This window comes from Apaloderma vittatum, unplaced genomic scaffold, assembly GCF_000703405.1.
Source record: "Apaloderma vittatum isolate BGI_N311 unplaced genomic scaffold, ASM70340v1 scaffold19362, whole genome shotgun sequence".
Taxonomy (NCBI): Eukaryota; Metazoa; Chordata; class Aves; order Trogoniformes; family Trogonidae; genus Apaloderma; species Apaloderma vittatum.
The window spans coordinates 2,008-14,829 of NW_009704363.1; the positions used below are offsets into that span (position 1 = coordinate 2,008).

At 40.8% G+C, this 12,822-nt stretch overlaps 1 protein-coding gene across 1 annotated transcript; it reads left to right on the plus strand.

Annotated features, from left to right (window-relative positions):
- The first annotated feature begins 2,936 nt into the window (after positions 1–2,936).
- Positions 2,937–9,450, plus strand: FAM213A (family with sequence similarity 213, member A). Its single transcript, XM_009865022.1, is given in 5 exon segments — positions 2,937–3,114; positions 3,489–3,580; positions 7,826–7,966; positions 9,031–9,195; positions 9,334–9,450. Coding segments are annotated over 5 exon segments (693 nt in total).
- Positions 9,451–12,822: the final 3,372 nt, after the last annotated feature.

Here is a 12,822-nt window from a genome sequence, read left to right on the forward strand (position 1 = left end):
CCAAAAATAATTATGAAGATACCTTTAAAGCAATCTTGCTGTGGATTGGACAGCTATTCTTTCGTAATCACCACAGTGTGACTGGGGCACAGATTGCTCAGAGACGCCAAGGGCCAGGACCTGGCCACGAGGCGAAGGCTCCAGAGCTGGACTCCTGCGTAGTCCTGCCCTCTTGCCACCCGCGGCAGAGCAGTTTGTCTTCTCCCCTGCCTGCGCTCGTGTTCCGAGGGAGCTGCTGGTGGCTGGTGCTGGTGCTGGCTGTGTGGGTTCTGGTGAGTGCATGCACCTTAATGCTCAAAGCTTGTGGGATGCTCTGTTGTGTCTTCTCCTTGTGGATTATGTCTTACGGGATTCTTCGCTCTATCTCCTTACTGTTGTAGTTTTGATGCTTAGAAACTCACACAGTTTGATCACAAGGCAGTACCGTTTGTATTTTAAGGTGGGGCAGAGAGTTGTGAAGTTATTTCAAGCTTCAGATTTTCTTAATAAACAGCAGCAAAGCGGAACTGAAGCTGCTAGTTGCAAAAACTTAACTGTTTTCTGTTTGGTCTCTTCATTTAGGGTTTGCTGATACAGGTATGTTAGGGCTCAGCCTGTCTTGTTAGTGAATGTTTTAATAATCCTGGCACTTTTCCTAGTGGCTCGCTAGGGTGTTTGCGTAGCAGGGGAGGAATTTCAGTGTTGCCATGTAGAGCTGCTTCCTCCACTTTGTTTAAATAGCTAAGACACATATTTGAATAGGGTTCTTTTTGTCACTGAATGGAGACCAAAGAGTTCAACTAAACTAAGGAGGTGGGTTGACTAAACTTAATAATCTTGTCAACTACAACTGAGTGGAAGCTGGCTTTTAGCAAAGCTGATAATGCTAACAATAATAACAATGCTAATAAAAATTAAAAGCTACTCGTTTATCAATTGCCACAAATTTGGCAACATTTTTTTGTACAAAATTGACGTTCACAAGGAATTAATGCTTGGTTCCCCTCCCTCTTCCTTGTAACTCAGAATGAAACGAAAAACAGTTCTTGACCAGAAAAGACTCAAGTCCCAAAAAATAGCTGGAAGATCAGTCTCTGGGAGGAAGTAGGGCTAAAGGTTTTTGAGTATGCCGCAGAGATTTTAGGTCTTAACACAGAGATGTTGCTGCATTACAGTAATACAGCTGGAGTTAGGGTCAGGATGGTCTCTGATAAGAGCCAGAGGCGCTATCAAAAAATTGTCGTTGGAGTATGATAGGCAGATATGGTCATGGAAGATTTCTCTTGGTTAGAAATAAGTGGTGAAATGGAATAGAATCTGTTCCCTTATCTGCATAATGTTTGTGTGAACTGGCCTTGCTTCCTGCTTGGGATCATGGCTTACTCGCGTTACTGACTGTGATAACTGTCTTCCTTGGAACCAAGTATACTGTTGAAAGAACAAAGTGATCTTACTTTCAAAATGTTTTCTAGCCCTTTCTCTGGGTAGGCATGCACTTGGTTGTATTTGTTTGTTAGTAGAGCTAATATTAAGGAAGGAAAGGGATTTTCTCCGAGAAAATTCTTGGAACAAAAGGGAGGAGTTACTCATAGTTGTTACTTTGTGAATTCTGCCAATGACTAGCTGTGGGCCTAAATACTATGTGTATGTATTTATTGCCAGTCACAGTTCAAGTGAGCAATATTTTCTTATGAGAGGAGAAACCCCACTTCCATACAAAAAATATGTGCAGATGGCAATATTTACCAAAATAGTCTATCAGGAAATAGGGTTTTGCAGATGAGTCTGGAAAAAATTTGGTTCTCTGTATTGTGTAATGCTAAAGATGTGTGGCTGCAGATCTACAGCCCTTTGTAACACACAACTGTTGTGATGTAAGCGTACAGTGACTTCTTGTACTGCCAAAACTCCAATGACTGTTGTACCAGTTACTTGAATTTTGTCCGTGAGGCAGGGTTAAGTGTGCTTTCATGCATCCTCATAACCGATATCCCCGCGCTGGAAGGGGGCTGTCAGCCCTTTCCAGGCTTGAGAAGCATGCGCAAGGGTCAGGATCAGGCTGCGGGGGGTTTATGGATGGGTGGTGGTTAATTAAAATTGCCACCAAAGTAGAGTCACTAGTAACAACAAAGCAGTGTTTGCACTTTGAGCATACACATGCAATGGCTTCCATTGCAGTGTTGTCAGTTCTGAGTGATGGGTGTGAGTTTGAGTTGTTTGTTCCTGATATCATCTCGGCTTTAGCAAGAGTGGAAATTGGTCAACGTATAGAAGGTGCTGTCCAGGGCATGTTTGTAGTGTTGGAGCGCAGTGTCTGATAAAATGGTTGGAAGTCTACACGGAAGTCTGCAGACGTGACTGATGAGCTCTAATTTTAGCTTGGTCCCTGCCTTGGTTCTAGTCTGGAACTGTAAGGAACAGGAAAGGTTACCATTTACGGTGAACTAGATACAGGGTTTTTTATATATATATCTCTATATTTTCCATCTTCTGTGATATACTTGTACAGTTCTCTGTTTACTGTAGATTGGGGGAGGGGAGAAATTAATCTACACATGCCTCTTTTTTGAAAGAAGCTATTATCTTACTGTAGTAATTTAAGTTACTGGCTAACATAGAGATCGTCTTGTTACAGTCTCTTTGTTACACACATATGCTTCAATCATCTTTCTCCCGATTTCATCTGAGCGCTTTAATCACGAGTGTTTTTGTCAGTCGGGTAGCAGGAAAAGGTCAGAATATCTTGTTAATAGTTTTGATGTGGGTCAGGCGCAGAACTGGAATATAGTCAAGATTTTCTAAAACCTAGTTCAGCACATTAATAAATAGGTGGCCCATCTCCAGCCAAACCAAAAACATCTGTGTTGGCTTTTAGTTATTGTTCTAATCTAGTTCTTCCTTCCACAGCATCATCAATATCCAGTGTTAGAGCTGCTTTCTTCTTTCTCTTTCCAGAAATGTCCTTCTTTCCTGACGTTGGGATCTTCACCATGAGTGTGTGGTCTATTGGTCTTGGAGCCGTTGGTGCAGCTGTGACAGGGATCATCCTTGCTAATACTGACTTATTTTTGTCCAAGCCAGAAAAGGCTACGTTGGAGTTTTTAGAGGAGATAGAGCTAAAAACTCTAGGATCAGGTAAGATTCTGTATATTTCAACCCACATTCTTTGATAATTGGGCTTTTATAAAAGGACAGAGTTGGAAGAGTTTGTCTTAGTCTTTCCTAATTATAATATGTAGTTATTATATATATATATATATCTCACTGGTGATAGCCAGTGATTCTGGTGAAGGAAAAGCAACCAAAACTGATAGTTCTGGATGAAACACGACAGACATCTAAAAGTCAATACAGCAGTAATACCGTGTTATGCATATAGGGTTTTTTTTCTGATAGAACTGTATTTGAATGGGGAATTCTCTGCAGGCCTTTGTGTTGGTTCTTAAAGTGTTAATCATAAACAGGAATGGCTGGTATTACTGTTGATGCTGTTACTCCTGTATACACAGAAAAACGAACATTCAGAGCAGGTGAACTATGGAAGAAGAACGGTGCAGTGATCATGGCTGTGCGAAGACCTGGATGATTTTTGTGCAGAGAGGTACTTGCTGGGCTTGGGGATTAATTAGGAAAAGTTGAGCTTTACTTGCTTAGATTCTCTTTAAATAAAGGGAGAGGGTGAATAGGACAGTTATCAAATACACCTGAAGTATCTGAAGGGTCTTGTTTCCTAGCCCCAAATGGCTGTCCACTTACAGCAGACTTAGTTTCTTTTGCATCTGGTTTGCACAGTCTTAAATGCTGAGCATTTTCCTTCTGCAGGTGATGGTTACATGATTGTGACATCTGCCAGGGAGCTAGCACAGGGTAGTTAGGAAGGGAGATGACACAAAATCCAATTGCCATTGAGTCTTACAAGCTAGTCATATTCCATATGTCCAAAATAAATCTCTGTGAACTAGATAGTCTCTGGTCAAAAGCAGCCCAAGACTAGAACACACAGAAAGCCATCAGATAAAGCTCATCCCCTCCCCTCCCCCCAAAAAAAGGAAAAAAACCCACAACAGGTGTGCACTAGCTGTGCTGGATGCAGTACGTGAGAAGTGAAGACAGGGAGTTACTGTTCCATAACAAGGTGGTGGGAAACAAACAAGTTGTCATGAGGCTCCTTGTATGGAGATGGGAGTAAACCCATGAGATATGATTTGAATGTACCATGTGCCTGGGAACAGACATAACTTGCAGCTTGGCCATTATTTTTCTCATAGCTATGGGGAAAAGTAGCTATTAAGTTGTCAGTACTTTATAATGTGGCATAGTTAATATTGCAACCGCTTAAGTAAGGAATCTGCTCCCATCAGTAGTAACTACTTAAGTATGTGTAGAATTCATGGAAGGTTAAAGACTAAAATATTTTGCTCACTGAACAGGTGTAGTGTAGGCAGGAGAACACACTGCATGCCTGACTTTGTGCCTGTTGCATACAGTTCAACAGGAATTCATTATTTTTATTTTTGTTTTGTGATAACTGCCTAAGTAGAAACAGTCACCTTCAAAGAATTGAGGGTTTTTTCTTTCAGGAAAAAAATAGGAGGGAGAAATTTAATTTTCTAGTTCTTATTTTTGTTCAAAACTTCAAATTTTTAACAGGGGCATGTATCAGCTAATTAGGGCAAAGAACTGTTTTGTCTTTTAAGTTATACTTAAGTTTTGTATTAAGTTCTTTACCCTGAGGGTGGTGAGGCATTGGTGAAGTTGCCCATGGAGATTGTGGATGCTCCATCCCTGGAAGTGTCCAAGACCAGGCTGGATGGAGCCTTGAGCAACCTGATCCTGTGGGAGATGTCCCTGCTGTGACAGGGAGCTTGGAACTAGATGATCTTTGAAGTCCCTTCCAACTCAAATCATTCTATGATTCTATGATTAACTGTGAAAGTGTTTGAAAAAGCTTTTAAATTGTCAAAACTGAAATTAGTTTTGATTGTTATATACTCAAAGTATTTTTCTGAATTGATTCTTGCCTTTTGCCTAAGAACAGTTCAATTGCTCTTTTTTTTGTTCATGGACGTTTCACCATAAAATGAAAACTGATTCTTTCCCCACTGTCACGGAGTCTGAGCTGGTGGAATGGTTCGGTACAGGTAACTTGCCAGATCTGTTAACGTGCAGGCAGTAGTTTGTTTTTTTTTTCGCAAGAGACAAAATACACTTGGTTCCCACTCACACCTTGGAAAGGAAGTTGAACTTGGTCCTTGTTGACAGCACCAAGAAGGAATATATACTTCAGTGGACACGGTGGTGTGGAAAAGTGGCCATTCACTGACATGATGTCATTGGTGAGGACTTGCTGCCATTATCCGCTGCAAAGGATGACACAAATCCTACTGGCCTGTTACCTCTGGGTCTTTGAGAACTGACACCCATAGATGTAAGAAATGTAGGGTCTTTTATCTTTATCATCTGCATCCTAAATCACCAGATTCTTTTTTTTAAATTTAAGATAGACTGTGTTCAACAGGACTGCACTTCTACATCACATAGTCTGGATCTGGCCATGTGGTGATCCAGTGCTTCAGTCACTGTGAAAATGCCATGGGCTTGCTAAAATAGCAACTCAACCAGTGTAAAGTGGCAAAAGAGCCATAGCTGAACTATCAGAGGAACAAAGTGAAAAGAGAATTGTTCTTTTGGGTTGTCGCTGTCTTGGTGGAGAGAGGAAGTTGTTCTGCTAACATGAGTTTGTCTGCTTTTTTCACAAACAACAGAACAGTTCCCCCCATGGTAAGGCTGTACAGCTGGTATGTGCTACATAATTTGCCCACAAAAATAGACTTTGCTTTCTCTTACTGTATAATAGAATCATTAAGGTTGGAAAATACCTCTAAGGTCATCTAGTCCAACTGCAACCCAATGCCACCATGACCACTAAACCATGTGCCCAAGTGCCACGTCTACACATTTTTTGAATACCCCAAGCGATGGCAACTCCAACACTTCCCTGGGAAGCTTGTTCCAATGACTCATCACTCTTTCAGTAAAGAAATTTTTCCTAATATCTAATCTAAACCTCCCCTGGTGGAACTTGAGGCTATTTACTCTTGTCCTATTGCTAGTAACCTGGGAGAAGAGACCAACACTCACCTCACTACAACCTCCTTTCAGGTAGTTGTGGAGAGCTATGAAGTCTCCTCTCAGCCTCCTCTTCTCCAGGCTAAACAATCCCAGCTCCATCAGCTGCTTCTCATAAGACATGTTCTCCAGACCTCTCACCAGCTTCATTCCTCTTCTCTGGACCTGCTCCAGCACCTTGATGTCTTTCTTACACTGGAATGCTCGAAACTGAACATATTTTTAAATAGGCACCTTTTTAAATAGCAGTGAAGAAAAAAGAAATCAAGCCTAGTCCCGATATGCTGCTTGAAGCCAAGAACAGGGATAAAAAATAAACCTCACCACACTGGTGAAGTGCCTTTCTCCAAAAGGCTAACCGTGGTTTGATAGTTTCACTGTCTTTCCAGAGAGACGGTGATTTCTGGCTTTGCAGATCACTCCACTGCACTAGCCTGGAACATGAGTTCTCAGACGTGTTAGATCACAATACGAATATTTTTCATTTTTTCGGTTATTAGGGTTTTGGACTATAAAAAAAATCCCAGATAAAATTGTTGTTAACCCCTCTTTTTGGAAGATCACAAGGCATTTCATTGCAGGAAAACGGAAAACAGTTACACATCTTTTAAGAACAGAAAAGAGGGGAAAGGTCCAACAAGTATAAGCTATGATCTTTTAAACCTCTCCCTGCTCAGTGTTTGCTTGTGATGCTGACTCATCCTTTCTCATTTCCTCTGAAAAAGATAGTTGTGAACTGGAAAGCTGCATTTTGCCCTTTCACCTACTGATGTCTTTAATGTCTTTTCTCCTGTCTGTTCTCTCCTATCTGTCGGCTCCTTGGTACTCGGTACCAATTCTAGATGTCCTACAAGCCTTTGAGTTAGGGCAGTTTGGTTGGGTGACCGAGGGTATTCCTGTAAACTGTGTCCATTTTTTAAAGCATGGAGTTCTTTGTGTGAGTTTTATCCAGGAGAAATGAACTTTCTACATTTGGAGGTGAGAAGAATCTTATTTTCAGTGTTCACTCTGGTCTGGTGGAAACCTGAGAGATCGTTGTACAAGCTGTGGGAGCTAGGATTCCTTCAGCAGACAAAAAGCCCAGTAGATGAGTGGTGACACCTTATGCTCTTACACACCTGAAGAAACAGTGCTGCTTTGGGGATGCTGAAGGTGTGTGAAGAAATTCCCTGGTTATTTTCACTGGGGTGTCTAGGAAGGAGAGTGCATCTTCACCCCACTACTTATTCTGGATTGCTTCTGCACAGAGCCCTCAAGATACTTTGCAAAAGGGCTGATAATGATGTATTTCTACTTGGAAAAAACAATTGGAAATTCTGGCCTGGGAAAGTTAAGTTGATAAGCAGGCAGTATCTTTTTATACTGTTCTGTAAACACTTTAAAAGATAGATGAAGGCCTAGCACAGGCAAAGCGTATCTACAGCTTTAAGTTGTAAATACATTTTCTCCAGGATTTTAGTATTTTATCCAGTAAATGCTCAAAAATATCTCCTTCTTCTGGGCTCAATGAAGAAAGTTTTAGTAAACCTAATGAAGACCTGCCCAGGAGTAGAGCTAGCTTAAATGCCTGATTTACAATTCTGTTTCTGTTTTGCTCCTTGAGCTATAATTTACCTATGTTTCTGACACTTTTGAAATTCAAGGTGAAACTTTCCAACCTCCATTTACTGTCTGAAATGTTTGGTGGTTTTTTTGTCGGTTTTTCTTCCTTCTTTAGGAGGCTTCTGAGCTCTCCTCTCTGAAACCTCAGCTGTCCAAGCTGGGTGTCCCTCTCTACGCTGTTGTGAAAGAGAAGATAGGGACTGAGGTGGAGGATTTTCAGCATTATTTCAAGGGAGAAATCTTTCTGGACGAAAAGGTATAGTGAAGATGGTGTTCTCCTTCTGTATAAAAACAAGCTTATGAATGTTCTCTTTGAAGATCTTGTATAAATAATGTAGATAGAAAGTGGTGTGAATGAAGAAGGATTTAGTAGTTTAAGGATTTAGTAGTTTAAGAAGTTAAGTAGCTTTGCTTTTCTATATATATATATAGAGAGAGAGATATATATATCCTGCTCAGCTTACAAACTGTTCAATAGCTACGCGCTGGTAACACACAGTTACAGGTTTATTTCTTCCATCTCCTTTAACAGGTAAACAACAATGCCTGTTAATATTTATTGCTTTCTTCCACTGGCTGTGTGACTTGCCGATGTTTATGATGTATGAATCAAGGTCTGAAGGTGACAGACATCATTAATTCATGGTGCACAGGCCAAATTGCAGTGATGTGCCTTGTTCCAGTACACTGGCACTTGGCTGTATAAGCAGTCTCACATCCTACAAAACCACAGCCCTGCTGATTTCTTAACCAAGAAGACACATTTAGAAATCATTTGGCTTTGCAAGGAAGAAGAATATGTAATACTCAGAATCAACTAGAAGATACCTTTATTTTCCCTCCTCACCCTGTCTGTGTGAAAGAATCAGGCAGGCTTTTTCTTTTTTAAAAAAAAATAACAAAAAACCCCACAACAAACAACCCAAACAAATAAACACAGATGGCTGATAAAGTCAGGACTTGGCACCACTTCAGCATTTTTATTACCTTACTTCAAAAATAAGAGAAACGATGTTTATCACAAAACACCCTTGTGGTCAGCATTAGGGGTGTAGATGTATGTGGTGCTTAAGTACAGGTGGATCAGCTTAAAATTCACCTGAATTTGGCAGCAGTGCCACTAGTTGGCTGTGTGGAGATAAGGGGTCAGGTATGGCATTAAGGAGGGGTTACTTCAGGTGCAGTTTCTTTTTAGCTCTTTTTGATTAGCTTTTGTATGTTGTCACCTTTCTTGGATACAGGGTTGGCTGACTTTCTAAGTTGCGTTTGGGAAGAAATGTCCTTTTCACATTGGCTGAGATACTTTCTGTTTCCCTGCAGAAAGGCTTCTATGGTCCACGCAGAAGAAAAATGATGATGTCGGGCTTCTTCCGCCTTGGAGTCTGGCAAAATTTCTTCCGTGCTTGGAAAAGTGGATATAGTGGTAACCTGGAAGGAGAAGGATTCACCCTGGGAGGAGTATATGTGATAGGAGCAGGAAGACAGGTACTGCGGGCCATCTAGGAGGCTTTTGTATCTCCTGTATGGCCAGAACTTTTATTTTCTGGAATTGTTCACTTGCTGGTCAGTTAATCTCCTGTGGGGAGACTAGTGCATGAATTTCTCTCTTGTGTCTTTGACTAGGGTGTTTTACTGGAGCATCGTGAGAAAGAGTTTGGAGACAAAGTCAGCCTTCCATCTGTCCTTGAAGCTGCTGAGAAGATAGAATCACAAACTTCATAAGCGGAAAAATGTTTCTGATCACAGCTTGAGATCTAGAATGCACCTGCTTCTTGAACGTGCAGTTTAATTGCTTCTTAACTATTTAGTAATCAATGTAGAGGAAAGATTCTCTATTCAAACATAGAAAATGATGAAAATCCTCCTGGATCTTTTTTTTTTTGGCTTTGCAGCCTTTCAGGTGGTCAGAGTTTCAACTGCTCTGTGTCTGACTGCATTAATGAAAGGCTGGGTCTAAAATCTGACCTAGCCTAGATGTTCTCAGTCAGAGACAGTTAGTTGAAAACCTGTCTACCTATGGGAGAAAAACTCTGCTAAGGCAGGAATAATGGAGTACCAGCTGAGGTTGAAAGATAATAAAACTTTATGTAAATTAAATCCTTTGCCTTTTGCTTTTCATTAACATTTAAACACATCTATGTTTCTAGAAAACTAAATTGTGTCAGTCTAGCTTATTCTGAGATTCTGCATTTAAGAAAAGCCACTATGTCTACCCAGTAAGTTTCTTAACTACTCACTCGAGATCTACAGGTCTTTGTGTGATTCCCTGGAAAGAAGATTGAAGACATGGAATGTTCACTTCAGAAAATAATTGTGGCATGAGGGCAAGTTCCTTCTTGTGTTTAAGATTCTGGAAAAAAGGGAACAATATCAGAGAGGAGATGAGGTAGGGTTTCCATTCAGGCAGTAGAATGCCTGGGCTCTTACTCCTAAAAATAGATGTAGTGTTGCACACTACAATGCCTGAGACCCGGTACCATACATAGCCAAATGTGTGTACCTAAACTGAAGCATGAACAGGACAGCATGAATTTGCCAAATGTGATGATGTTCCAAAGTCTAAAAAAAATTTTGACATTGTGCTTGGAGGGGACTGTCACATGCTGCATATCCTTCATTAGCTGGCGTATGTCAAAGGCTAGGTAACTTTGGAAAAATGTGCAGGCTGGAACATAAGCTAGCAGAAGAATTAAAGGGAAGGATTGTTTTGTCCTGACAGCAGGTCAGTCTGAACCATTGTTCTGCTTGCTTTTGACCTTAAAATTAAGAAACCTTCGTGTGGCTTTTGTGCTGAGGGCAGGGATACTTTGCACCTCTAAAACGTATGCCTGGTTTTGCTCTGTGTGCCAGTGCTTATCCATCTGCATTGTTGAGCTGTGTGCAAAAAGAAATGATCATACGTGATGCTGACTGTATGAAATCAAATGCCAATACTTTATCAACACTAGGGCCTGACCTTGGCCTGTGTTAAATCAGTTACGCAGGCTTTAAAATTGCATCATTATGAATGAAATCCTCACTTTTTTTTGCCCAGGCAGAACTAATTTTACCTAATAATATTTCTGTACTCTTCAGAGTCTGTTCTCTGCATTTCCGTGAAAGAACACTAGCAGTGAGCATTTTGAGTGATTCATATGTTTATCAAGATGTTTCATTTGAAACCTGAATGAAAATTGGACTCATGCATGCTACTGTAAGCTGAAATTTGTGTTTGACTGTTTTAGGGGCTGGAGAAAGGAATGGGAATTTGGAGAGCAGAGCAGCAAAGCCTACAGCAAATCGCCTATATGATAACAGCATTTCTCTAGAAAGGCTCTCCTGGGAGTGAGCCATGAGCAGGTGCAGAGAACCACATGTAGTCTCTGTCCATGTTCTGAGCTGCCCGGGTAAGAATTCCTGTACAGTGGTATCAGAAAGCTGCTGGGTGCTGAGGCATTAAATGACTCGAGCTGGGCTCCTCAGAGTGGCATCCAAACAGCTGCCAAGAGTTTTCTAGTGAAGTAAAGAATTGTGCTTGAGGGCTTTTTTTGTTCCGGATTTTAATACTGAAAGAAAGTGCCCATGCCATGAGTGCTCGACTGACACAAGGCACCTAAACCCCTTTACAAACCTGCAAAGTTCAAAGCATTGTGTAAGTGGCCACTTGTCTGCAGGAGGCTTATTGTTACTTTGGAGTGCAAGTGGTAGGAAGCACAAAAGGTGCTAAAAGAAATGGCTGTGAGCTACTTCCTTAGAGTTGCAAGATGCTACTGGTAATAAAGGTCTTAAAATAGGAGAATTACAGATCACAGCATTACGGATCACAGCTCCTATAGTTTTCTTTCCAATGGGAACTGGAAAGCTTTGCCAGCTGGAGAGAAGGGATCTTGCACAGAGACAGGCAGTGAAGGTACGGACCTTAGACCTGGATTTCAGGCCCTGTTCCAAGGGCTGTTTATGCATTTTGCATAAACATGAAATGTGAAAGGCATAAACCGTCCTTGGAGAATGGGGTGGAAGCCAGAGAAATTCTGAGGAATTTAAGATAAAATGAAGTGTCTTTAGAACTTGCTAAATCTGGAAAGCACCCACTTTTAATTTTGTGTACATGCAATTGAATTCCATCCACTCTGACAGAGCCAGCCCTGCTGTGAGGGACCGTGTTTCATGACCTTGGAAGCAGAAGCAGGATGCCGTCACGTCCAGCATTTAGAATGTTTAGCTGAAGTATAAAGGCAGCTAAATGTACAAATTACTTATGCTACAACACGATAGAACGTTCCTTTAGTGTAGAAACATTCTCAGAAAGACCCTTTTGAGGATGTTTATTGAAAATACTCATGGAGACTGAGACATTCAAAAATGCCTAGATGTGGCACTTGGGGACGTGGTTTAGCAGTCATGGTGGTGGTGGCTTGATGATCTTTTATGATCTTGAAGGTCTTTTCAAACCTTAATGATTCTATGATTTTTCGCTCTGTCAGCTTCAGCAAAAGCAGAGATATAGTAATGTCAGACCTAGGCCTGGGAGAGTGTGTTTTCCTACTGGTAACAGTGATAGTTCCCGCAAACAGCTGGTGGGACAAGGTACTTCTTGGAAGTTATGTGAGCTTACCCACATTTCAAAGTTTTCTAACACAGACTTCTAGAGATCAAGTCCAAATCTGGAGCCACAAAAGGTCCAAATGGTATTTGTAAATGTTCTGAATAATTATTATTGATAAATCAGTGGTCTTTTTAAGCCAGCCATGGGATTAGGTGGAGCTGACTCATTCTTTCTGAACTCCACGTTGAAAAAATACAAAAGGAGATGATAGAAAATTCATGGCACTGAAGCACTAAGTACAGTTAATAGGAATTGGAAATGGGCAGTAAAAGGAGGAACAAATGAACTCTAAGTGAATTTCCAATGGTGGTTTAAAAATGTTTTATTTAAATGTAGAATGTTCATTTAAAAAAAAAGTGCATTGTTGTTGATGTACCAACAGCTACCTCTGCTGGCCCAGTTTCTTTCTTATGTTTCAAATTTTTTTTTTTTATCACAATATGTAAACAAAATCTAAATTGCTTCTGATTGCCTCAAATGTCACACCACTGTTCAACACTCAGGTGGTTACTGGAAACTTTAGTAAC